Source organism: Mchenga conophoros, linkage group LG17 (assembly GCF_057382185.1).
Source record: "Mchenga conophoros isolate Kocher_MC1m ecotype Shallow Benthic linkage group LG17, M_conophoros_male_GT1.1, whole genome shotgun sequence".
In the NCBI taxonomy this organism is placed as follows: Eukaryota; Metazoa; Chordata; class Actinopteri; order Cichliformes; family Cichlidae; genus Mchenga; species Mchenga conophoros.
The window spans coordinates 35,589,246-35,616,260 of NC_140542.1; the positions used below are offsets into that span (position 1 = coordinate 35,589,246).

General features: G+C 41.6%; 2 protein-coding genes and 1 non-coding gene across 11 annotated transcripts; 2 read left to right on the forward strand and 1 right to left on the reverse strand.

Annotated features, from left to right (window-relative positions):
- Positions 1 to 37: 37 nt before the first annotated feature.
- On the reverse strand, positions 38 to 7,548 carry zbed4 (zinc finger, BED-type containing 4). 2 transcript variants are annotated; one of them, XM_085252639.1, is made up of 3 exons: positions 7,410 to 7,548; positions 4,602 to 4,836; positions 38 to 4,403 (listed from the first exon to the last, which is right to left on the reverse strand). In XM_085252639.1, the coding sequence occupies exons 2-3, from the start codon at positions 4,641 to 4,643 to the stop codon at positions 861 to 863; spliced, it is 3,585 nt and encodes a 1,194-aa protein (XP_085108765.1). In that variant the 5' UTR covers positions 4,644 to 4,836; positions 7,410 to 7,548; the 3' UTR covers positions 38 to 860. The 2 variants fall into 2 exon arrangements, with proteins under 2 accessions (XP_085108765.1, XP_085108764.1); XM_085252638.1 differs by having other exon boundaries at positions 38 to 4,836.
- brd1a (bromodomain containing 1a) lies at positions 7,501 to 26,156 on the forward strand. 8 transcript variants are annotated; one of them, XM_085252643.1, is made up of 13 exons: positions 7,501 to 7,623; positions 9,600 to 11,001; positions 11,079 to 11,247; positions 11,574 to 11,705; positions 11,830 to 11,958; positions 13,330 to 13,642; positions 13,748 to 14,068; positions 18,719 to 19,300; positions 19,694 to 19,835; positions 20,040 to 20,173; positions 22,493 to 22,602; positions 23,013 to 23,167; positions 23,885 to 26,147. In XM_085252643.1, exons 2-13 carry the CDS (start codon positions 9,617 to 9,619, stop codon positions 24,066 to 24,068), a joined length of 3,756 nt encoding a protein of 1,251 aa, XP_085108769.1. In that variant the 5' UTR covers positions 7,501 to 7,623; positions 9,600 to 9,616; the 3' UTR covers positions 24,069 to 26,147. The 8 variants fall into 8 exon arrangements, with proteins under 8 accessions (XP_085108769.1, XP_085108770.1, XP_085108773.1 ...); XM_085252644.1 differs by lacking the exon at positions 7,501 to 7,623 and adding an exon at positions 7,865 to 8,394; XM_085252640.1 differs by lacking the exon at positions 7,501 to 7,623 and adding an exon at positions 8,424 to 8,739.
- Positions 13,052 to 13,124, forward strand: trnak-cuu (transfer RNA lysine (anticodon CUU)). The gene has a single exon. It is a non-coding gene; the product is annotated as a tRNA-Lys (tRNA).
- Positions 26,157 to 27,015: the final 859 nt, after the last annotated feature.

Here is a 27,015-nt window from a genome sequence, read left to right on the forward strand (position 1 = left end):
CAGCTTTTCGGTCTCATTGATAAGAACAAGACTACGATATTGTGTAAGGAAAACCTTTATTTACAAATGACTAAAATTTGCATGTTTCCAGTCTCAATGCTAAAACATTTATGAAATTAGGTTCAGAAGTCATTTAATATAAAAATGTACAGTACATTGTTTTACTCAATAAACCCATAATTTAAACCCCTGGACATAAAACTTAAATTGTGCTTGAGAGACAAATTGTATATTCCAAACAAACCCCATTATTCAGAAAATACAGCAATATTATACATGATCTCAAAAACATATCAGCAAGTTAAAAAAAAAAAAAAAAAACTAATTCTAAATGACAGTACCGTGAGCCACAAATTCACAATGGAAATTAAATAATATAAACTTAAAATATCTTTCAGTCACAGCATTTATTTATTTTTTGGGGGCCATGTTTTCATTCAGAAAACAACTCTTATCTTTAATCATAATATTAAAAAAAAGCATCCTGACGTGATCTGCGCAATTTCAACAATATTTACAGCGTTTTTGACCTGAAGTAGTTTTGGATAAGGCACAAGGAGAGAGTAGACAAAGGAAAAACATTGATTTAGAAGCAAACACATTATCACCAACCCCTACAGCTAGAAAAACCTTCCCTCCCTGATACACTTCTGAGACTTTTCATCACAACAGCTCCAAAGTGTTTTAACAGTAGTACAGAGAATACAATAAAGCCTCGATCTGGCCTTTGCATTGAAAATCAGTGTATTCAATGATATTTTACATTTTGCCCGACAGAACCCCACCCCCCATTTCACAGCTATGCAACTTGGTCCTTAAATAAAGGGTTTTCAAGTTAATGCTCAACAAAATAATTATGATCAGTACTGAAAATAAATCAAGGGGAGGTTGACCTTGAGGAACAGCAGACCCTCCATGTTTTCTAGCAAAGGCCTGGGCTGATTCAGGGCACAGTTGACACTAGCTGTGCTGAACAGTGTCTCTGCTGGGACAATGCTCGGAGGGCAACCCACGTAGCGGGCGGCTACTTTGGCAAGATCAGGCCATAGGAACTTTTTCAGGTTCCAGTAGTCAAGGGGGTCACAGCTTTGATCAAGTATGTCTTCCTCAAGATACTCCAGCACTGCCAGCTCTGAGGACTTTGGCTTCTCCTCGTTTTTTATCTTTTGCCTGATGTCAGCCATCAAGGACCAGAGGTTGTCCTTGTTTGAATTTGCGGTGCTGGATGAAACGTTGGCCTCATTGCAGCCGTTGTGCAGCAGAGGCTTGACTGCAACTGAGGTAGAACAGGACATGTCCAGCTCCCGGATCAGGTCTTGTTTACATCTTTCAGCTTCTTCCTCTGTGAACAATGACGTTTTGTATCGTGGGTCCAGCATGGTTGCCCATATGTACTGAGGGTCGTGAAGAGTTGCAGACATCCTGCTCACCATCGCTTCCTTTAGAGACTTGAGCATGTTGTCTATTCCCACGGTCTCGTCAAACAGCAAGTCTATTTTTCTGTTGAGAATATGAATGAGTGGTATCACTTGTCCCAGAGTGGCAGTGCGGTTGCTCATCTCCCTGCAGGCAACTTCAAAAGGTTTCAGTGCATTGCAGACTGACAACATTACTTCCCACTGATCGCAGCTGATCATTTCCCTGAAATTGCACTCGATCGACATCTCGTCGATGGCTTTCTTTTGCTCAACCAGTCGCTCCAGCATGAAAAAGGAGGTCATCCATTTGGAAGGGACGTCCTGAATGAGCTGGTTCTCTGGCAGCTGATGGACCCTCTGGAGCTCAGCCAGCTTCTCCTTGGCCTTTGCTGAGCGGTGCACACGCTCACAGATCTTTCGTGCAATACTCAGAAGGTTCTGAACCATTCGCTGGCTCTTTATGGCTTCACTAACAATGAGGTCGATGGTGTGTCCAAAACACTGCATGGTGAAGTGACCGTGGTCCTCCAAAGTGTTTTTGATGGTGGTGTTGTCTGTTACAGTGAACCCCTTTTTCAGCCCTGATGAGTTGATCCAAGAATCCCACAGATACTCGAGCTGCTTTGGGATGTCATGCATATCGTGATCAGAGTCTATTTGTGAGACACTTAGGAGAGCAGAACAGTGAAAGTCTTGACCTTGGGGTCTGACACTTGACTCGTACGTCGCCCAGTGGGCGGTAAGGGTTAGGTATTCCCTTGTCTGGCTACTGACCCAAATACTAGTTGTGAAGTGGACAACACCACCTTCAGCTTCTTTCAGGTGGGTCAACACAACCTCCTTCACCCTTTCGTACATATCTGGTATGGCAGTGCTGGTAAAGTAAGAAGAGGGTGGTAGAGAATACTGAGGCTGGAGGTACTCTAGCAGTCGATTCAGTCCAGCATTCTCCACCATAGCTGATGGCTGAAGATCCAGTGCGAGCATTTCTGCAATAAGTTTGGTGATTTTTTTGGCAACCGGGTGGTGTTCATCAAATCTCTCACGATTCTGTTCCGTTTCATAAACAGAAGTGTCCATGAGCTCTTGTTTAACATGAATTTCAGCAGACGGCACATCACCTGAGATAGTATTGTTACTTTCAAGAACATGTCCGTGAAACCTCTGCATGTGCCTGAAAAGGCAGCTTGTGCCGAGGTTTGTAGTCTTTTTGCCTCTGCTAATTGTGCGGCTACAGTGCAAACAAACCACCTTTGTAGGGTCAGCAGGCGAAATGGAAAAATGATTCCACAGTTTTGACGTCTTTTTACTGAAAACAGGCATGGTTTGTGTTTTTTTCTCACTAAGGGGATTCTCAGTTTCTTTGGCTGAAACTGGATCTGTTGCAGTGAGATTGGTGTAGGGATGAGGGGAAGATTCCTTATCATCTGTGCTTTTTTGGTTTTTGAGGACATCTGGGTGACGTCTCATTAGATGTCTCATTAAGCAGCTTGTACCAAAATCGCCCCGTTTCCCCCGACTGATGACACACGGACAGTAACGGCACAGTGCTTTTAACTGGTCAACAGGTGACACTATGAAATGGTGCCACACTTCTGATTTAACCCGTTTCATGATCTTTTTGTTTTGCTGAAAAACTGAATGATCCTGATTGAGGCTGGGGCCTTCAGAGAGGTCACATGGTGATGAAGTCAGGGGTGTGTCCTCCCCATGAGTTTTGAAGGAGAGGTTGAGTGTGGTCTCCTGCCCTGAGAGATGCATCACCTCATCAGATTCTTCCTTTATATCCATGCTTTCCTCCATGCTTTGGGGTAGTTCATCTGATATGGTTTCTGGTGATGATGGAAGAAGGGGTGATTCTTTTTTGAGTTCCAGTGGATCCTGTAGTTGAGTGCGGGACAGCAGCGAGGGCGGGTTAGTATAGGGTGGCGGAATGTGATTTCCCTGTCCATTCTCCTCAATTACAACTTCTTTGTGGGCTCTCCACATATGCCGGATAAGACAGCTTGTCCCCAGATCCTTTCCATTTTTACCCCTACTGAATTCATTCATGCAATGAATGCATACTGCTTTGGAATTATCAGCAGGCGACAGGTAGAAATGTTTCCATACAGCTGACCTGCGACGGGAGCTAGAGCTTTTTGGGGTCCCTGGAAGGCGCTCAGGCCCTCCGTCTGACATGTCTTCGGCATTGTTTTCATTGGAATGTGAGGATGGGAGGGTGCTGCAAACAGCGTCGGCATTGGCATACGGTTCTAGTTTTGGTTCGACTTTGGGTAACACTTCTTTGGATGACAGGTCTGAATTTTCAGCTGAGGAGGTGGACGGTGAAGTGTTTTTTGAGGCAGAGCTAACAATGCTATTTGTCAAGTCTCCGTTTTTTGGTGAGTTTGGGGAGGGAGGTATCAAAGATGAGGCAAGAGGGCTAGTCAGATTATTTGAGGATGCGTCGGCTCCGTCTTGCAAAAGCACAGTGGGGTGAGCCCTTCGTACGTGCCTCATTAAACAACTCGTGCTGAGGTCTTTTTCGTTCTTACCCCGACTGAACTCTTTCATGCAGTATAAACAGATTGCTTTGGTACTGTCTCGTGGTGATATGCAGAAATGATTCCATGCTGGAGATTTTTTCCGTGGGTTGGTCTGACTCCTCATAGATGACAAAAGACTCTGAGTGACAGCGTCCATGGCGACATCATAAAGGGTGCTTGTGTATCCACTTAGTAAATTGCTATAGTCATCGCCATCTTTAGTTACAAAAGGGCCAACTGAGCTGCCAAAGGGTAGTCTGTCATCATCCTGGGTTTCTTCCTCCATTCCATTAGCATCCTGGATCTCCCCTTTGCCATGTTCACTCAATTCGCTGCCATTTTCATACTTTTCACTCTCTCCATTTCCCTCGGTGTCAATGTTTAGGCATTTGTCTGAAAGAGTGGGAGAAGCTGCAGCACTCTTATTTGCCATGTCTGTCTCAAACAGTCCGTCACCCTGAGAAGAAAAGTTGAAACAAGGAAGAGAGTCTTTATCCAGTGTTATTGAGGAGCAAGCAGGTGACTTTGCATCAGCAGTTTCACGGGGGCTAATGCTGTAGGATTTGAACACATAGCCATCCTGCCCTTCAATTTTCAGGCAGGTCCCCTTTGCCTCTCTTTTTCTGCGTTCTATGGAGCCATTAGGTTCACTGACCATTTCCTCGCCCATATGTGAGACCTCTTCCTCCCCATCCATGGCAGCAGCCCAAGTGTTTCTGTAGAATAGTCAGGTCTGCGGTGTCAAATGCAATCGCTTTTTTCAACTGTGGTCATCGATACAGCAGCTCTCAAGCAGGTGTTGGGATGTGGGTGTTGCCGTCCAGGACACAGAGCGTGTGCTCGTCCCTCTCCATTTATGACTGGAGTAGCTCCACTCCTCCCTACAAGACCTAGAGAAAGATAGGAAGCGAGAGAAATAATAGATCAGATAAGGGTATTCTAAAAATAAACACGACTCCAAAAACCAGTAACACAACATGTTGTGCCATAAACAGCAGATTGTACTTTCATTTAGCCACACACAGCCACAAGAAAGTACAGAGATTGAAAAACAAAAGCACTTAAGTAAAATCAGGTTTCATTAAACGTACAATTTACAAGAAGGACTGCTAATTGATTTGACTCTGCAAGCACAGTTTTAGTAAACATAGAAATTTTGATTTTGTAAGGGGTAAACCATTCTGTCGGAATAGACAGACGGGTTGAGGCTTAGTCTTGCAGTATTCAGGTGCAGCTTGCACTTTTAAGGATCATTGTGATGCTCAAGTATTGCGTCATAGCTTTTAAATGCACTTGGCTACCTAGGAAATTCATGAGCAGAGCACTGCTCAAAGTGTATTCCGTTGAATTGCTGCTTCACGCGATCATTGTTCCAAGTTGCAAAATCCCGTATTTCCACAGCGCAAGACTTGATAAAAAAATCTTTTGACACATGTAATGATTTGAACAGTTTCCTCATCGTCGCCCCGTATCTGGCTTATACGGGGCGGTCGTGGCTCAAGAGTTGGCAGTTCGTCTTGTAATCGGAAGGTTGCCGGTTTGAGCCCCAGCTCGGACGGTCTCAGTCGATGTGTCCTTGAACAAGACACTTCACCCGTTGCCTACTGGTGGTGGTCAGAGGGCCCGGTGGCGCCAGTGTCTGGCAGCCTCACCTCTGTCAGTGGCTACAATGTAGCTTGCCATCACCAGTGTGTAAATGTGTGTGTGAATGGGTGAATGAATGTAGTGTAAAGCGCTTTGGGGTCCTTAGGGACTAAGTAAAGCGCTATACAAATATAGGCCATTTACCATTTGTCTGATTGTATTAAGTAACACATCACATTTATGTACCACTAAAAATATGCTGCACAACAGCCAAGCTGTTTAAAACTTTACTCAAGTACATTCTTGAGTATGTAGATTGAATTGTATTGAAATCCTTGAGCAGTTTATGAGCAAAAACAAACCTGTACAACTGCAAGCAAAACACTTTTGAGAGTATTAACCAACAATGTAATAACCTTTTTTGGTATAAAAGTATGATAATCTGATATAATACAATTTTATATACCCAGGTGCAACAAGCAAGTGAAAAATTAAAGGAAAAACACAGAAAAATTCTTATTATTGTCTTGTCCAATATGTGCTGCCATTTGGTGTTTTCATAACAGTAGCTTTCTATCACATCAGCACAAAATCTCCCTCGAGTGTTATATTCTGTTACTAGGAAAGCCATAGCATAGGATTCATTCATACTTTCAATATTCAAATCATTCCTGTGAGCCTCTTGAGCCTTATTGGTGGAGGCATTTTCATTCTGAAAGGTGTTAAAAAAATATAATTCAACCTAACTGCAGACACATAATAGGCCATGGGGTCAGGTCTAATGTGGTCCATTAAGAATGACAAATTAATGTTATGCCTCTGTTCCATAATTTGGCAGTAATATTTACTGCCAAATTTACAATAACATATAATAACATAGTGCCTCTATGTGCCAGCTAACTGAGAGAATGCTGTGTAAACCAAATAAAAGAAACTAGGGTCAGTGTTGAAGCAATTTTTCCTTAACTACAAAACTCACTCAGTGTTAACACCCAAATGTGTGCAACTAAAAAAAATACATCAGCTCTGAGAACATTAGCTTAAGTACTCGCTCAAATGTAAATCTGGTTATTTTAAATATGAGCTTTCTAATACAAAGTAAAACAAACAAAAAAAAAAAGAGAAAAATATATCTAAAATTCAAATTTAGATTAGACATAAATCACACATTAAAATGTGTCCAAAAACAACCAACTTTAAAACGAAATACTAGTACGAGATGGGGCTTTTAAATGTAACCAAGTAATTTTCTACGTGAGCAGTGGCAAACCAGTTTTCCGGGTTTGGCTAAAGCGCTAGTCAGGAAGATGCGAGAGGACAGCAGAAATAGCCAACGCTAACTAGCCTGCATCTTCTCTTAGCAGAGAACTTGTGAATAGGTATTTACACACCGGCGTTCGACTCGACCCCTAACGAACAAAAAGTCACACTTACCATTAAACTTGCACCACCAATATATGCCAATACGTTCTATAATAAACATTACTGGCAGTTACGCTACATCATCAGCAAACACCACGGTGGCTATCCTGGTGCTAACTGTCTTAGCCGCAAGGCTAATAACAGACAAAAAACCACGCAGACACAACACTTGTGTGGCGTGGATTTGTATCACAAAAAATAACAGCATTTACAACTATCTTATTAGCCTTGCATTACCCCGAGGAACACGTTCAGCACATTTCGGACCACACCATGACTGCTAGCTGGTTAGCTGCCAGCTAGGCCACACACAGGACACACTAGCTAACCTGGCGAGGCAGAACCCAGCCGTGGCGACACACGAACCACACGGGATCCGAATCAGACCTAGACTCACCGCGACGTCCTCACCACATTCAGCCCCTTTCACACACACATACGAGTTCAGTATACTTACTGTTGAGTACGACGACTTGTTCACTGGGTTTCGGTTCCTAAACGGTTAAATATGACACATTTGATTGATCCGGAGGGGGGTTCACTTTTGTTGCTTTTGTCTCCTGGTTTGCTAGCAGTTCGCGTTCGGCCGAAGCAGCTCCACACAGCGACGGACGGAAGGAACAGGTTTTAATGATGTCACCGGGCACTGGGTCTCCAGTATGGCGAAGGGGGTAATAAATTTTAGTATTAAGTTGCATAAAACGGTGTTTTACTTTGACGTTTCACTAATTATAAACAGAAATGTTTAACTAGTCCGTTCTAATGATAGATTCAATTACTTCATTTGCATATTCAGTTAACTTGTCGACCCGTTTACACGACCTAATAACCTATTTTCACAGAAATTAAAATAATTAGATTTTTTTTAGAAATTTACGCATGCTGCCGGTGTAACAGGACCAAAAACTAACACATCCATTTGTTATTGCGAAATAATACATCAGTTAATAAATAACTTTTCGCGTGTGTTGCGTTCACGGTCTGGAGTGCCACGTTGGGGTCCAAAAAAAGTAAATGCAAAATATTTTAATCAATGCAAATTATAACTGCGCTAAACCGAGGGGGGTTCTTGCCCTTAAAAAAGACGTCTGGGCCCAGCGGACCGGTCACTGGGGTGTGGCATGTTCTGCTTGTGTCCTCCAACCTGTCCTCTATTACTACAAGAGCAAATAATAACGCCAGAGCATGACACTCTGAAAGTCGTCTTATCCGCTGCTCTTATGACTTGATAGCCACGGCCCCCAGAGTCAAAACAGACATGTCTCAGCGTTCCTTACATAGCGCTACTGTCCGTATTCGCGCTTTGTTAGGTTTGCAGCTTTGTCTTTGCAATGCTAGTATGGTTATTACAAAAGGCAACGCACTGATTGTGTGACAGATGGGCTTTTGTGTGAAATCTACGACTCACCACAGACATGACCTCCAGCGTCACACGTAGACCGGTGCGTACGGGTGGGAGTTGTCTGCTGAAACGCATTGTTGTGTTGGGGGATGATCCGTTCGTGCGGCTGCTGCTCTTACTGCTATTTGCCTCTGCTCGACTGTGGCTAACGAGTGACTCTAGCCAGTAAATGGCCCACACAGCAAATACTTGTGTGCTTTGTGTAGAGTTTAATATCGAAACTTCAAGGTACAAAGCGGCCTCTTCCTCTTTTATTAGCAACTGAAAAGAGCCCCGTATCGCCCGTTGGATGAGAACATTGTGCCCGGAATTAGCGCCACTTAGTAGGCCGTATTGCCATTGCTTTGTAGGACTGCTGGCTAGCAAAACTGCTCGTGAATTTGAGGTATGTGCTGGGTTTTATTTGCTATGCTGTGGTCGGTGCGTTGGCGAAAAGGGGACATGCTGTGCAAATGCAAAAAGAAAAAAATATGTATAGGCTTAACTAGCTATAGTGCGGCCTTTTAAGGGCTACTGTTTTTTATTGTTTTTGTTTTTTACGCGATTCGCTCCGTTTTAGCAGACGGTTAGCTCCGTCTGCTAGTTAGCTGGCTAGCTAATGTTATTGTTAGCACCTTGGTCACTTTGGCTGCGAGTCCTTGCTGAAAAGGCGTTATACCTCTGCAGCAAATGGGCAAGTGCTAACTCCTGCGCTCCCATATTGCCCCGTGTAACCGCCTCCCTCCCCCATTTAAATGCATGGGCTCATTGACAAAATTGTAACGTAAAAACTGGCTGCTATGTTCTAATTTACAACAGCTAATCTGTGTTTTTTTTTTTTGGGGGGGGGGCATCGGTGAAAACTGTAAGTTTCTTTTGCCCTCTTAGTCACCAAAACTCTGTTACTTTCTAATACATTTAACCCGCAGAGTGTTTAACTCCCCCCTCCCGTTCTCATTTAAAAGACATCAGTTGGAATAAGAAGATGTTGCTTGTCAGTTAAACAGGTACACTGATTTTTACCAGACGTCTTATTTGCGTATTAACACTTTATTTTCGTCGCAATGTTGAGCATAAAAGAAGCTGTATCAGAGAATTAAGTCTGTCTTTAAGTTTGCAGTGAAATTATTGTATTTTACTGTGATTAGGTAAATAACCTAATTTTCTAATGTAACTGTTATTACCTTTATTTGAAAATTCAACTGGGATGCTTCCAGGCATCCCATACACATGTCTAACCGCTATCCCTGTCGTGTATCTCCACAGCAACACGGAGCGTCAAGATGAAGAAGAAGGCTCGGCAGCACCGGGTTGCGGTGCAGAGGCCGCCATCTCCTATCAAGCCCTCGCCCAACAAGCAGATCTTGACCTATGCCCAGGCGCAGCGCATGGTAGAGTTCGAACTCGATGGCCGCATCCACCGGCTCAGCATATATGACAAGCTGGACGTGATCTCGGATGATGACCCCATGGTGCAAGAGATAATGGAATGCACCAGCAATAAGGAGAATGCGGAAAAATCGAAACAGCAGGTCCTCCTGAGGTCAGTGAGACTGAAAAACAAGGAGAAGAAGAATGCCGCACTTGCCATCGCAGGCCATGTAGAGGGAGGAGGACACCACGCTGGTAGCCACGCTAGCCCAAAACTTCCAGAGCCTAAATTCCGAACTGTAGAATATAATCTTCCAGCTGTTCCTAAACGCCCATCTGCCTTTTATAAATATATAGATAAGACGGAGGAAGAACTAGATGAGGAAACAGAGTATGACATGGATGAAGAAGATTACGCCTGGCTGGATTTGGTCAATGAAAAACGACGAAGCGAAGGGGTTAGTCAGGTGTCTCACAATGTTTTTGAGTTCCTTATTGATCGCTTTGAGAAAGAATTGTACCTGGAGAGTCTGGACAAAGGGAGCGAAAGGCAAGCTCCTATCGATGATGATGCTGTCTGCTGCATCTGCATGGACGGAGAGTGTCACAACAGCAACGCGATCCTGTTTTGTGACATGTGCAACGTGGCCGTACACCAAGAGTGTTACGGAGTGCCCTACATTCCCGAGGGTCAGTGGCACTGCAGACACTGCCTTCAGTTGCCGACTCAGCCAGCAGAGTGCATCCTTTGCCCTAATAAGGGCGGAGCAGTAAAAAAGACTGATGATGACCGCTGGGGCCATGTAGTCTGTGCCCTCTGGGTCCCAGAGGTGGGCTTCTCCAATACCACCTTCATTGAGCCCATCGACGGCATCAGCCACATTCCTCCAGCACGCTGGAAGCTCACGTGCTACCTCTGCAAGGAGAAAGGGGTCGGCGCTTGCATCCAGTGCCACAAAGCCAACTGTTACACTGCCTTCCATGTCAGCTGTGCCCAAAAGGCTGGTCTATTCATGAGGATGGAGCCAATCAAAGAGGTGACAGAAACAGGAGAGCCCACCTTCTCTGTGAAAAAGACGGCCTATTGTGGCGCCCACACACCTAACGGGTGTGTGAGGAGACCTCTTGCCATGTATGATGAAGCCAAACTCAGAAATGGACTTTGTAAGAAAGGGGACAAGGGCAAAGGACAGTCCAAAGGAAAACAGAAACGGAAGAGTAAGAGCAAGAAGCCCGAGCCTGATGTGGAAAGTGAAGCTGTACCGCCTGCTACTGTGCCTACTTTTCCTGCTCACAGGTATATTTTTCTACAACCTTCTACTTAAGTGGGAAATGGCTTTGGTTTTCTAAAATCCCTCATTTTCATCCCTCTAGGTTACAAACCATTCTGAATCAAGTATCAATACAGAAGAAGAAAGTCTTTGTAGAGCTGGTCCTCAGTTACTGGAGACTGAAACGGCAGTCCAGGAATGGGTTGCCCCTCATCAGACGCCTTCAGACAAGACTGCAGTCGCAGAAGAATGTGCAACCGGTTTGTTCCTCTGTCAGTTAAGCGCACAAGACTTGTAGCCTTCATTTATCTTTTTCCCAAGGTTTTCAAATATGTTGTCTCATTATTTGCACAGTCATAAATTATGCTTTTGTTACAATTTAATGTTTTCGTTCAACACTTTATTGCTTGTGTTAATGAGATTTTTGACCATGCTGTGTGAATCAATAGCAGTTTGCTGTGAAATGGGCATCTTATGTGCCAAATGAAAGAAGTTGCTGTTGCATTTGTTTGTTGAGAATTTGTGCAAGTTGATAATTTTCTGGTGTTCAGTTCTTTTATGTGCCTTTATATATTTTTTATTTCCATGCGTTCCCCAGAGGCAGAGTGAAGAGGAAAGCAGGGCACTTAAGGAACAGCTGAAGGAATGGCACCGCCTCCGACATGACCTAGAGAGAGCCAGACTGCTGCTGGAACTAATTCGCAAGAGGGAGAAGCTCAAGCGGGAAGAGGTAAGGACAGGGGAGTGATGCATGGTTGGACAGAGTTGTGCTTGTCTTAATATCTTAAGAAAAAGTTCAAACAAAACAAAAATGTGATGATGCTCACTGTTATCTTTTGTTTGTTTGTTTGTAGATTAAACTGCAGGAGACTCTTCTAGAGATGCAGTTAACACCCTTTAGCATTTTGCTCAGAGCCCTCTTGGACCAGCTCCAGGCAAAAGATCAGGCCAGGATCTTCACCCAGCCTGTCGATGTCACTGAGGTGATGCAGCAAATATTCAAACACTTTCCATCTATTCTATCCATGATTGTACTTTGATTCACTCTGTAGTACTATCAATTATTCTGTGCAGAAGTTTAAAACTGTAAGCTTCTTTCTGGCTCTGCCTTGTTTCTGCCAAGTCCCTTGCTGTGTTTTCACTAATGACACATACAATTCAAACACTGATTAACACATGGGATGTGCCATGTATCATTATGCCAGCTCCTCGAAGAAGAATAGTGGATAAGAAAAAGTGCTGACATGCTTGTAGGAACAACTGTAATATCTGGCAACAGATAGATAGTTAAGGTGTGTGCTGGTTGGGATTTATATAGCACGAAATCACAAAAACTGCTGCCTCAAGGCATTTTGTATTGTAGGATGAAGATCCTACAATGTCAGAGGGAAACCACAACAATCTGACAACTCCTTATGAGCAAGCACTTGGTGACAGTGGGAAGGAAAAACTCCTTTTTAAAAGGAAGAAACCTCTGACAGAACCAGGCTCAGGGAGGGGCAGCCATCTGCTGCAACTTGTTGAAGCTGAAGGGGAAAAAAAGAGAACAGAGGGAGTTAAGATGCCAGAAGACTATTGGTCAAAAGAACTGTAAAATTTGGCTATAAAGAGGGCTTATTGGTTCAGATTTCTACACTTTCCCTTGTGTTTTGCCTTTAGTTCTTTTTCCTGACTGTCAGATGAGTGTACCAGAAATGGTACATTGACATAAATTATTTGTGGAAGTCAATTTGATCACTTTTGTACTCTGGGAAAGTACATTTTATGTCTGTGAACATCTTGACTATAAATCGTCGGCACACAAAATAAGACTTTTTAAAATTACTAAAGAATTTTCTATTCTGCATTTTCTCAAACATTTGTTAGAAGCTTCACGCAAGCAACCAGCGCTCAACTGCTTGCTCCAGTCACATGTTCTGATCTCTGTGACTCATGTTAGACATTACTCCACCCCACCCCCCATTCTGCAAAAGTGTTAAGCAATGTGACTTCCTGTTAGGGTGAATGTGTAACAAGAGCTCATGGTCTGCTGCATGGTCGGGAGGCCTTAGAGGTGAAGGGTGCTCTTCCTCATAAGCCCGGCTAGCTCAGTCGGTAGAGCATGAGACTCTTAATCTCAGGGTCGTGGGTTCGAGCCCCACGTTGGGCGCAGGTTTTGATCTTGAATCTGTTTGAGTAGGTTCCTGATTCTTGGAATAGACTCTGTTATTGGGTGGGTGGAATTTCTATATGGTTGAATTGCTGTCAAGAATCTTTAATTTAAAAAGCCAAGTTCAAACATTGCTTACTTTTTTTTTTTAAACATTATTAAAAGTAATTTACAAAATATTCATATTTCTGATGCTTTCTCGTAGGTGCCTGATTATCTCGACCACATCAAACACCCGATGGACTTTTCCACCATGCGGAAACGCATCGATGCCCAAGGCTACAACAACTTTGATCAATTTGAGGATGACTTTAACCTCATTATTGAAAATTGTATGAAATATAACTCAAAGGACACCTACTTCTATCGGGCTGCTGTGCGACTCCGAGACCAGGGTGGGGCCTTGCTCAGAAAGGCCCGTCGAGATGCAGAGAAAATTGGCTTTGACACGGAGAGCGGCATGCATTTTGCAGATGCTCCGGAAGTCAAAGCACCACCATCGTTTTCTTGGGAGGATGGTAAGGGAAGAGCACGCCTCTCTGAATAACTAGTTATAAAGTAGTTATGGTCAATCTATCTTCTAATGATTCCTTGTTTGTTTTTTGTTTTAATTATCTTCTTAGTGGACCGTTTACTAGTACCAGCTAATCGGGAGCAGCTGCCTCTGGACAAGCAGCTGCAGCAGCTACTTGAGAAGTTTGATCTCACCTGTGCCATGAAGTCCAGCCCCTCCCGCAGCAAGCGGCTCAAGTTGCTGAAAAAGACCATCAATGATGTGCGCAACGAAATGAGCCTGAAGAGAGTTCTACCCTCTCACCACCACTGTTCTTCCTCGTCATCTCCAACAACTTCAGCATCGTCTTCAACAGCTCTCTCCCTCCCAGAGCTGGTTACAGCTAAGGAAGAAAGACTGAAGCCCAATGGGCATTTCTCCGAGGATGACGGTATGTGTGAATGCTTTATTTTGAAGTTGGTTTTCTGCTTGACCCACTGGTCGTCACAGTCTCTGCGATTGTAAAGAGAATCACGAGTATAGGTCAAAGGTCAGACCTAAGTCTTAACCTAGCCTAACCACAACCAGAAAGTCCCATGATGTTCTCTCTATAAAGCATGTCGGGAGGATGGGAAAATCACAATATCACAGTTTAGTTTTAAGAATGATTATGAAACCTGCTCTGTTTATACGGAAGTGAGCATTACTTTCAGATATGGTGATGTTTGTAAATTGTATACTATGTTGATGAGGTGAAAACTCTTAGAGCATTTTGATTATTATATTATTTTCTAACAAGTAGCTACTTTATATTAATGTTTAACACAAGTTTAGAGTAAAATTTGGTAATTTTTCCACCCAGGAAGCTTTTTCAAATTCATAAATGGACAGATAAATAGATATACTTCTAGTAGAGAGGTTACAATACAGGTGTAGTAATCAGTATCAAAATAAGTAGTAATTACTCGTGTTAAATCACTGACATGTTGGTGACAGACTATTTAATTAATATTGGATGTGATGCAACCACAAAGGTAAAACGTGCATTCCCTGACTGGTTGGTGGGTTCCTGGAGGATGCTGTCTGCTGCTGGGTAGAATTGGAGAATGTTTACACATCCCCAAACATACAATCATCCTCCATGTGGTTGCTTTGTTCCAGTCACCTGTAGGAAGATGAGCCTTTGTCTGCAAACATTCTCTAACTACTAGCTGAGAGATACTAAAAAATGTCACACAAACCAGAAAGGAAGAAAACTCAGTTACAAAGTAAAAGTTGCACGTGTTGGCTGCAGCCCCGAGACACAGCTTTTACTTTGAAGTCAAACTTTTTTTTCTTTTTTTTTTTACAGCTTCACTATCACTCAGAGTGTGTGACAAGCGTTCTCAGACAAGTCTGCATATTTCCTGCTAGTGGCAGGTAAATGCAGATATCTGTAAGTGAGCAAAACAATCCCAGGGAGGCTTTCTCCCATTTGGTCAGAGAGTACATGTTTTTCCTAGCGACCAGTAGCTGCCAGATGGTCATGCACCAGACTACTCTGTGTAACAGACACTTTATTCTCTGTCACTACACTGTCACACTCATCGAAATGGCAGACAATTGAACATCACATGGCTCACGGTCACTTGGCTGCAAAGAACCCAACAAAAACTATTGTTAGGCATTGCAAACATTCTAGCCTATGGAACAAAGCAGATTTCACAATAACAAACAAAATGGACAACAAGAAAAATATTTTCATACTGTCTTTGTTATCAGCAAATTGGAGTGGAGCTATTGTGGTATCTACACTATTTGTGGTGTCCCCCTCCCTCTTAATTTTGTGAGGCTAGATTAGACTCCTTAAAGGTGTAGGTGGCCCCTGTCATTTCCTAGGAGAACTGCAGGCTCAATACATACGCTGCTACCTATAATACTAAAACACATGTGTTGTTGCATTTATCTGAATTTTGATCCCAAAAACAGTCTGTCATCCAGCAAGATGATGGCTAACTATGTATGTTTACAGCCACAGGAGACCAATATTCCCTACTCATTTAATAATAACATTTGTATGTGCTTTGTATAATCATAGGTATCCATAATAAAACATTCAAATTAGAGCTGGGCGATATGAGATTTTTTCATATCACGATATGTTTTTTTCTTTTCAGGCGATAACGATATCTATCACGATATAAGCCAAATAACTATATTTGTAAGATTTAAATGTGCCGTTGCTCACAAGTAAAATGTGAAATAATCAGCAGCTTGTTTTTATTTAAATATTTATTTCCCATAATAAGTTCAACAGGGTAGATGTACTTAAGGAACATGAGACTTTTTCAGATAAATAAAGGCAAATATTGCAAACTACACAAAAGGCAGCCGCTAAAGCGTTTAAGTTTCAAAATAGAACAAATGAAACAGACTAAATTGTCAATTCCACTTAGAAACAAAATATTAATTCTAAAAATAAATCTTAGTTTGTTTTACAGAAGAACAGACAAAACTGACTAACTTTTGTCAGTATCAAATAAACTGAGAACTAAAAGGAAATTCTCAATCTCTCCTTATTGTATAGCTTAGCTTTTCAAACAGTTTTAACAGTTACTTTAGTCTGACAAAAGCCGAATGACGAATTAGCGCTTCCAGTCAGAGACTGAGGCTACGTCCACACGTACACGGGTATTTTTGAAAACTGAGATTTTCCGTTTCCGTTTTAAAAAATAATCCCGTCCACACATAAAGGCAGAAATGAAGGAAAACGGTGCTATGAACATGCCAAAGCAGCAGGTGGCGCTAGATTCCTAACCGTGCAGAAATGTTGGCCAATCAGAAGTCTAGAAGCCTCGGTGGGAAAAAGTAAACAAAGCTGCGGCATAGAAGCAGAAGCAGTGGACGGACAGTAACTGTGTGCATATGTAAGCATTTAAACACTGCAGAGAGTAGAATTAACAGTATTGTAGAAATTCATTTCACCGAAACAATAACGTGGCGCACAGTGTGACGCATGCACCAGTTTACTGTATTTCCAGACTTGCTTTCGGCACAATTTACAGTGCGCGCTACTCTGTTTTTTGTCAGACTTGAAATAGCCAAAATACCTTCACACTACGGAACTTCTATGGCTCTTCCGTTCGACAATCTCTCCGGCGTTGGAACCATCATCTGTTTTCTCTTCGGTCACGCTCATTTCCTCCATTATGCGCTGGCTCCATTACCTGCTGGCTGCTTCCCAAACAAACACGTGCGGCTTGGCACTTGCGCTGTACGTAACAAGTCACGCGACGTGACGCTGCGGCTGTGATTGGTTCGGCTCTGCGGTACTGAATTTGGATCGGCTGACCCTTTTTTTTTTTTTTTTTTTATAAGAGGACAAGAGCGGCGAGGTCTATCGCGATAGCTTAATTTCTCTATCGAGTAAAAGTTATATCGCGATACATATCGTTATCGTTCTATCGCCCAGCTCTAATTCAAATACAACAAAGCTATCTATTAGGTGATATTTTTCAAACTTGGATTGGTTCCTTCCTTATTTGCTCATTAATTGTAAAATAATAGTTTGACTAACATATCTGAAACATGTGATTAGGATTTTGTTACTATGCTAAACGTCTTTGAACATGAGCAGCAATCTCGAAGAAACCAATACAAGCTATTAAAGTCCAGGGTTTTGGAACATGTGACCAAAAAGACTGCAGCAGAAAAGCCACAAATTGGTGCATAAAAATTGACCTGAATGTAAGGGGAGAAAAAAGATGCTCAGACCTTTGCACCCTCTCCCCTCTAATTTCAGTCACAGAAATGTTCCTTGCTTTAAGGACACCATGAGTGTATATTTTGATAAATAAATAATATGAAATAAAACACTAAATAGTTACTGCAGACTCCCACGAGTCTGACTGTAGAAACAAAATGTATAAAAATACAGTATTGTTTCATTTTTATTCAGGAAGAGTTTCACAGGTGGTTAAAAAAAACTGTAGATGTGTGAAAAACAAAACTCACTAGCTTTGATCTATACTCTGTAAAGGATGGCTAAACTTTAAAACTAGAATTGTTCAAAGTGCTTTCTGATACACAAAGCGATTTGCGAAGTCTTTATTCCGACTCGCTGAACCAAATCGGAACAACTCGAGGTTTACTTGTCAGTGGTGGTTGTGCTTTAGCATCAGATAAATGGTGTTATTGCTAAATCCCGAAAACAAGCGTGTTCCCTCTTGGAACTCAAACCCCTAATGGGTCTGAGGAAGTGGCATTGTCCACATCTATGGAAAAATAACCTTCCAGCATTTTGACATGATCACTCTCTCTCTCACACACTCTCACACTCTCTCTCACACACACACACACACACACACACACACACACACACACACACACACAGAGTGTGACTGCAGTGGCTTTCTCAAGCTTAAAGCCACTTATTGAAATTAAGAGTTTGCAATTCAAAGATGGCATTACATCCTTTGCTAGTGCAAAGGAAAAATTCATTGTTCATTTTTTTTATAAAGATCACCCTGTTTATGCTAAACACTGCTTGTTTTACTTGTATGATAAACAAAAGGTCATATAATAATGTGCAACATCAGCATTTGTGCAAACACAAGGAGAAAGTGTGGGCACTGCAGCAAATTATTGTTAGTGAAAGGTCTCCGTCATGGACACTTTAGGATGTAAGTTGAACTCATTGTGTCAGTGGTTAGTAATTTAACATTCCTTTACATTAAATACAATGTATAAAACTTAGATGTTTAAAATCATTTTTCCACAAGGAATACTGTTAGACCCGTCTGCTGCTGCAGCACTGGGAAGCGCTAGTGGTTCATATATAGTTTAATTTTGTATTTGACTCATGTGCAGCCCTTCATCACTGTAATGCTAATTGGTAATTGTGCAGTGCCTCAACCAGAACAGTCCTGCACCCAGGAGAGACACAGAGAGACCTATACAATAGCTAACTAAATAGTAGTTGCTTTGGTCTTTAAAAAATATCCACTGTGCTTAGTGGTTCACTTAAGCCTGGCAGGCGACTGAGCTACCACTACACTGTTAGAACCCTGTGTGATGATAAAGCTCACCACTGTTTATTGTTTCATTGTTCTCTGCCCCACAGGAGATAAGTCTCTTCCTCCAAAACTGGAGCCATCGGATACCATTCCTCCCCTCATCCACTCAGACACAGATCCCGAACCCCCAACCCTAAAACCAATAGATGCCGCCCCTGACTGTGAAGACAAGGTTCATGGCAAGCGAGCCAAGCTGGATGGGGAAATACCAGACCTGCTCTCCTCTCCCGCATGTCTCAATGGCCACGCACACAACAGCCTCCAGGACCCTTTGTTAGAAGGTGATGTGAGCGTGGTGGCAACGTCGACCCTCGCAGAGCCCACAGGCGCAGTTAACCGCAGAACCGCCGTTCTCTTCCGCAAGTCGAAGGCAGCCAGCCCGCAGAAGCTACCCAGGAGCGGAGACGAAGAGTCCGACAGGACTGACGGAAAAGAGGGCGAGGAGGAGCAAGATGAAGATGACGCACAGCTAGGTTCCAAGTCCTTCCTGTCAGTGGTCATACCCAGGCTGGAGACTCTGCTTCATGGCAAGAAGAGGAAGCACAGCGGCAGCAGGGATGCAGAGGAGGAGGGTGGAGAGGAAGAGCGTGAAGAGTCAGGCGAGTCTCCAGTTAAACGACTCGACACTGGTGAGAAGTTTACTGAGGAAGTCCTCTGAAAACACAAGATTTTAAATAAACATTGATTGATTCTGCATATGGTCTCTTGTTTTAACGTTCTTACATGGGGTAAATTCTGCTTTTGTGTTCTGGTATTTAACAAATAGAAAGGTTCTGATTAAATTACTACATTAATATTGAGCTATACCTCCAACCTCTTAATCTATCATCACAAACAATGCAGAGAGTTGTCATAAAAGTCATCTCAGTCAGTCCTAATTAACTTCCCTTGTTTACTCCTTTTTATCTGTTGGCTTTAATCAGAGAATGGCTTAACAATCTGTAGCTTGATCATCGTCATTTGATTGTGGCCTTTAGATCTCAGTCTAATATTTTTGGAATTCGCTGCTCTGCTTCTTTTAGGCCTGCCAAGTGGTGCTCTTCAGGTTGAGGAGCAGAAAAAAGTAGAAGAAACCAGCAGAACTAGTAGACCTGCGGAGCCTCGAAGACGCTGCGCCTCTGAGTCATCCATATCCTCATGTAGCAGTCTGCAAGGAAACACCAGGTAAAAATTTTTGTTCCCCTCCCCATTGATAATCTGCAGCTGAATACAAATGAAGAAGGAGCAGATAATGTAACACAGGCCTGCTGCAGGCAGTTTGCCTGTTTAGGCAGCTGTGTATCTGATCTATATTATCAAAGCATGCGTGCCACCAGATATTTTTGAAAGTTGACTTTGTGTTGTGTTTTTCTTGTGTTTTTCCTTTAGCACCATTCTCAGTCTTCCAAAATGTGGGAAGGGAAAACCCGCCTTAGTCCGGAGAAACACTGTGGATGACAAGAGCGAATTAATCGCCTGCATCGAAACTGGGAATTTTGCAAAAGCTGCACGAATCGCTGCTGGTAACGTGACCAGATTGTCAAAATAATTTTTATGCATGTGTGGGGAGTGGGTAGACATCTTTCACAGAAATACAAATATTAACTATTTTAAATTGTAATATACTTTATTAACTTACTCAGTCCTGCAAACAAAATCTATTAAAACCATAGTGAAACTGGGTTTTTGAGGTAAATGCAAGGTTAACAACAGAGAGGAAACTTTTTTTTTTTAAACAACTTTAGGGTGTAAACAGATTTTACGAGTAGTCTTTAAACTTGGTTATTATCAGTCTTTTCAGTTCTGTTCACTTTTATTTATATATCCAAAATCACAGCAATAGTCACCTCAAGGTGATTTATTGTAAGATAAATATCCTCTAAGTCAGGGGTCATCAGGGGCCAGTGTAGATAGCACCCTGGGTCAACACACCTGAATCAAATGATTAGGTCATTACCAGGCCTCTGGAGAACTTCAAGACATGTTGAGGAGGTAATGTAGGCATTTAAATCGGCTGTGTTGGATCAAGGACACATCTTAAACCTGCAGGACACCGGCCCTTGAAGCCTGGATTTCCCCAACCTCTGCTCTAAGTTATACAAAGAAAACTCCAAGAATCAGACTGCCCCCTGTGAGCAAAGCACTTGGTGACAGTGGGAAGAAAAAAAACTTTAACAGGAAGAAGCCTCTGGCAGGTCCAGGCTGCTGTGAACGGTTGGTGGTGAGGGGAGGGAGACGGGGAAAAAGACGCACTGTAGAATAGAGCCAAAGATTAATATTGCTGAAAACAATGCCGAGCAGGTCATTTACCTTAAAAGCAGAAAATAAGATCCCTTTAGAGAAGTTTATTTTTGACGAAGCTGGTGTTTGGGGATCCTAGTATTCATTTCAAATATTAAAGACAGCTTTTATTGTTAAACTGCAACCAGATGGGATTAAAGCAAACAAACTAATCGGATGAGAATCAACATGGTTTTGAAAAAGTGGCGATAAAATTCCTGTTTTTATTGGATTAAAACATTACCCTTAACTAAACAGGCGACCGTGGCTCAGGGGGTTGGGAAGCGTATCTGTACCCGGAAGGTCGCCGGTTCGATCCCCGGGCTCTCTGTCCTGGTCGTTGTGTCCTTGGGCAAGACACTTTACCCTACCGCCTACTGGTGTTGGCCAGAGGGGCCGATGGCACGATATGGCAGCCTCGCTTCTGTCAGTCTGCCCCAGGGCAGCTGTGGCTACAACCGTAGCTTGCCTCCACCAGTGTGTGAATGAATAGTGGAATTGTAAAGCGCTTTGGGTGCCTTGAAAAGCGCTATATAAATCCAATCCATTATTATTATTATTATTATTATTATTATTATTATTATTATTATAATAAACATATGACAGACAATGGCAGGTTAACTGTCCACGTTATTTTGACAGCCTACATTTTGGGAATTTCTTATATTTGCTCTTGTCGGCCATGCCTCCTGGCTATTAACCGTTTCTTAATAAGGCAGGTGCAAAAAAAATACTGAATAACAATGGATTTTTTTTCTTTTTCAAAAGGCATTCAAAATGAGTCGTTGACATGGTTGATTATATGTGAACGTGTGAATTTGCAGCCTTCTCAGGAAAAATAATTACCCTGATGATATAGATGTCCCAAAGTTTCACAAAAAAACTGCATAAAATATGATTAACTTAGTATTAAAGGGTTAAAAGGCTCCAATTTCTTCTTGACCAAAATATACAGTGTGTATCGTGACAATCCAGTGTAAATATGTGAAAATGGGATTATATTAACAACATTAACAAAATATGTATTGTAGTCTGTTTGAATTGGTACGACTAATAAGTAACATCGTTATGTATACTCCCAGTTGTCTGCTGGTCCCGTACGTTTCAAAACGTCTCTGAAATTAAATAATGTGGCTGAACTGTGTTTTTGTGCAACTGTGTGTCAAAGCACTCTCAGAGGTTTAACTTGATTTAACCAGCAGACACCTGGTATTCATACATGCATATAAAATCAGGGTTGGAAATTAACTGCAGCTACCAGCCAAGTTCTTGTGAATTTTGGCACTGACTGGCTAGTCTTTATACGCTGCTGCCACCGTGGCATCTAACCAGTCAGCATCTGGAGACTCGGCCCTCATCTGAAATTCCCTTTTGGTTAATTAACAGCTGAGGGTGGCTGGTAAATTTTAATATCTGTCTCTCACCGTGGCTCCCAAAGTTAATTTCCCACCCTGATTTGGTGCCCCTGCACTTGCAGCATGGCTTTATTTTTTTGAAATGTGTTTCTGTGTGCATTTAAACTCTCACACATAACTTGTCTGGTGTTGTTCCCACTTCCATAGAGGTTGGCAACAGCAATATTTGGATGCCTGCTAGTGCTGCAACTGTTGCATTGGAACCCCTAAAGCTAGTTTGGGCCAAATGTAGTGGATACCCTTCCTACCCTGCCTTGGTGAGTGCTTGTGGGAGAGAAAGCATGACAGTCGCTGACTGTAATCTTTTTATTCTGACGTTTTCTTGCCTCCTTCCCAGTCTGAGGACACACTGATAGCAAATTTATGACACTTTTATCCACAGGACGAAGCAATCCTTTCACTACAGCTGTTGTTTTCAGCAGCAACGTGGCTAGATTGCTGCTTGTAAAAATATTCAGTTTTTGCTCTAGGTGGCAGCATTTCTCTGTAAACCAGCAATTTGAGCTTTGCATGAAGGGACAAATGAGGAAGCAAAATTTTAGTGGCACAAGCTGGTAGTGGAGGTGCATGTGTGTGTAAATTGCAAACGTCTCTCTGCTATATCTTTGCATGTTTTATAAGTGTGTGTGTTTGTAACGTCCCTTTTTACCTCCCCTACTGCAAATAGATCATCGACCCCCACATGCCACGTGTGGGCTGCCAGCACAATGGGGTCTCCATCCCCATGCCTCCCCTGGACGTGCTGCGCATTGGAGAACAGATGCAGTACAAAGCAGAAGAGAAACTCTACCTCGTCCTCTTCTTCGACAACAAGCGCAGTTGGTGAGTGCCAGTGTCTGTATTTATCAGTCAGTAAAGTGGGTAGTTGGATCATTTAAATAGTGTACAAAAAACCCTCCAAAACCTCACACCTTCCTAAACACACACATTTATTTTGGCATGACTCCCGTCACCGTGCAGAAAACCTTTTAGCTTTCCTGTATGTACACTTGGGATGCACTGATTGCAAAATGTATTTTTTTGTGCTTTCTTACAAGAACATTTTCTATATTAGACAGAACTGACCTGTGTTAGTCTTTCAGCTGTTCATCACATCTTTTTCTTTCTTTTTCTTTTTTTTTTTTTTTTTAAACCAAGCACAAAGTTGATATGACACAACAGCTTAGTCTCCACTGATGCTGGTAAATACCAAGATATTTGCTGATACGTCGCAGGGCCAGTGTAGACATTAACATTTCTAATAATGATAAAACGGTCATAATTAAAGCTGTTTGTGAAGGGAAAAATAATTATAGATGCTTATTGTATTCCATAAATATTAAACTTTTTTTTTAAAGAGTTTTTTGTGGTCAGTTACTTTAAAATAAATAAACAAAACCCAGAATATATATGGTTGTTGTCATGTTAAGGTTGTGTTTTTAGCTTTTCTTCTGCTTTTTCCTGTGAGCAGGGTGCTATTTTCCTGTCAAGAATCATAGGAAATATTGACCTCTAGCTGCTTTTCCAATGATGTGACACTAGTGTTGCTTTCCCCTTCAGGCAATGGCTTCCTAGATCCAAGATGGTTCCTCTGGGGATAGACAAGACCATAGACAAGATTAAAATGATGGAAGGACGCACATCCAGCATCCGTAAGGCTGTCCAGATCGCCTTCAGCCGTGCCATGAACCACCTGAGCATAGTGCAGGACGAGCCAGTCAGCGACCTCAGCGACGTAGACTGACTCTGACTCTCTGCCACACACACAGATTTGTACCTCTCCTGTACCAAATAGCTTGTGACTACCCTCACACCCATCCCGGACCCCCTCTGTCTCTGCAGGAGACTGAAATGTTTACTGGGCACCTGCTGTAACAGGTGGTGTCTCTTCCTTATCCATTCCTGTCTGTACACGCTCCTACCACGTCCCGACGGGATACGGCTGCTGCTGAAATGAATGTGTCGATCTCTCCTCACCACCTCCATGCTTAGAGACTGCTAGTCACTCTAGTCACCCATGACTGTCGTTTTATCATTTCAAGGCAAAAAAAAAAAGTGTCAGTGATTAATTTCATACGTTTTTGGTAGCCTTTTACCAAATCAGTCTGTGGTGTCAAGACTCGGAGTAAAACGAAAACTGTCACACTGACTTAAACTTTAAACCGTTAATTTGGCATCCAGCCACAGTCGTCCTCATGCTAAAAGTGGGCCGCAAAACTTCTCAAGCGGTCGAGATCGTACATTTCATGCTTTCACAGAGGCTTTTTACTGGCATCAAATTTGTGGCCAAAGCCTGTGTTGATGTTATGCTTATCTTTACATTCTCAAGTCAGCTCCATTTGTATTGTAAATGTAAATACTGTGTACAGTTGGCTGACATTAACTTATTTTGTAGGTTTGACAGGAATCAGTACTGTACAGGTGTTTTCTTAGTATTTATACTTGACGCATTCTTGGCACTAGGGGGAGTGCTGTTTTGCCAGTGCTGTGTGAACAAGAATTTAAAAAGTAAAACAAACGCAAAAGCCTTTGTAATAAGGAGATTAGGGCTAAATTGTCATGTTTCTGAAAAGTATCAACCTATTCATTTTTTTTAAGTTATTGAAGTTTCTATCGTAAGCTTCCATTTGGCATTAAATCATTTTGTATTACAAATAGTTTTAGTATATTTTTGTTCATATATATATATATATACACACACATATATATATATATCTATATATATATATTATATTATATATTTATATGATTTGAATACATAGTATACAGTTTGTAAGCCTCTGAAACTCATACAGGCAGTGTGTGATGTTGTGGACACAACATATGTTCTCAAGAAACCAAAAGAAGAAAAGAAAAACAAGAAAATAACATAAAACAAAAACATTGCTACCCAGAAGTCTTAGATTGATTTCTCTGTGTGATGTGTTGAAACTGTTGCCAAAAACAAAACAAAAAAGGAGAAAAAAAAGTGTATTTCCATGTGATACATTAGACTGTTTTGCTGTAGTCATAGGGAGATGCGCCTGCGTTAACTTATTGTAAAGTATTTGCATTACTTTATATTCGAGGAAAGATGTGCAAGCTGATTGTGGTAAAGTGGCACATTTTGTGGTGGATACTTGCCTTCTTTTTAAGTAATGTTTTTCTAACTTTTTTTTGTAGTTGTAGACTTCCAGATATTTTATTTTATACTCTTGCCTGTTTTTCTTTCTTTCTTTCTGGGTAGCATTGGGTAGTTTTGGTATATTTCATTTTGTATTTAACTGTAGTAGTTTTTTGTTTGTTTTGTTTTTTTTAATCAGATGATGCAAAAAATATTGCTGGGACTGTTTTTTGTTTTTGTTTTTTGTAGTAAAGCAAAAAATAAAACATACAAATAAGAACTCATTTAGCCTTTTTTTTCTTTTTTTAGGTATACTGTCAAGCTAGTGCACATTTATTTTATTTTTTTAAAGCCTCATTCAGTTTTTTCTAATTGATCTGCAACTGAAAAAAAATCCGTTGCTGTACAAAATTGCATTCAAGAAGTTTTATCAATTTAATTTTTATGCAGCTTCTGGATGTATATTAGTACATACTGTACAGTCATTTAGGTAATAAACCTGTTTAATAATCTAAAGCTACTTGAACAAGCCTTTTATTATGCTCTCTCTAGTAAAATTAATTATTTGTTACACTTAAAGTGCTTGTGAAAAATGTTGCCCATCGTGGATATGGTTATTAGATTGTTGCTAATACATCAGTGTGTAAGTGGTGTTTTACTGCTGGTCCACATGAAGCTCTCAGCTCTCTTGGAGTGCATTTATACTGTTAGATCCATAATTTGCTGAATAAAGACACAATCTTTGTAGTTTTGCCTCTGTGAATCACCGTAGTAGATTTTAAATCAAAGATTGATGTGCAGACTTTAAAGACTTGAATTCAAGGGATTAAGAATAATTTGTATTGACTGTCAACTAATTACAACCTTTTAATACATCAGAGGCTTAGACTAGCATAATTTCATAATGGCTGTTTTCAATTGTTGAATGAAATCCTTTTGCATTTTCTGATCTTGAACCTCACCAAATGTTGCGTTTCTTCCTTTGAATTCTTTAAGGCCTTTACTGCGTCAGGTGGATTGAAATTGTGGCTTAACTTGGGCATTGAAAAATATCCCATTTCTTTGCCATGAGAAACTGGGACTACTTCTGCTTCCACCAGCAGTCAAATCATTAATAAACACTAGTGACCCGATTTCACTGGCAGACATACATGCCCATGGCATAATAATGCCCCGCACAATGTTAGCTGTTGTGTTTTTCTTAACCATAGAAATAATTTCCACATCAATAATTGCCGTGTGTAAGTGGGGTGGACTGGAAGCTGCCTCTTCTGCCAGTGCAAAGAATTTTAACTAATGTATTATCCCTGAGATGTCTTAATATAAGAAACAGAAGATTGTGCAGACTGTCCTGTATTTATAAAGCAAAAGATTTTCATTAATCCACAACAAAGGTCCTTTTTTGGAAGCTTTCTGTCATTTAATTGTTTACTTTGGTGTACTACAAACGGCCACAAATGAAACCTACAAAAATACAGATGAAATTTCAAAATCCATTTTCCACATGCCGTCAGATTTGGCAAACCTGTCCAGTAGGCCAGCTTGGAATCGATTCGGGGGCCAGGGGCCAATTGGGCCTTATGTTTGA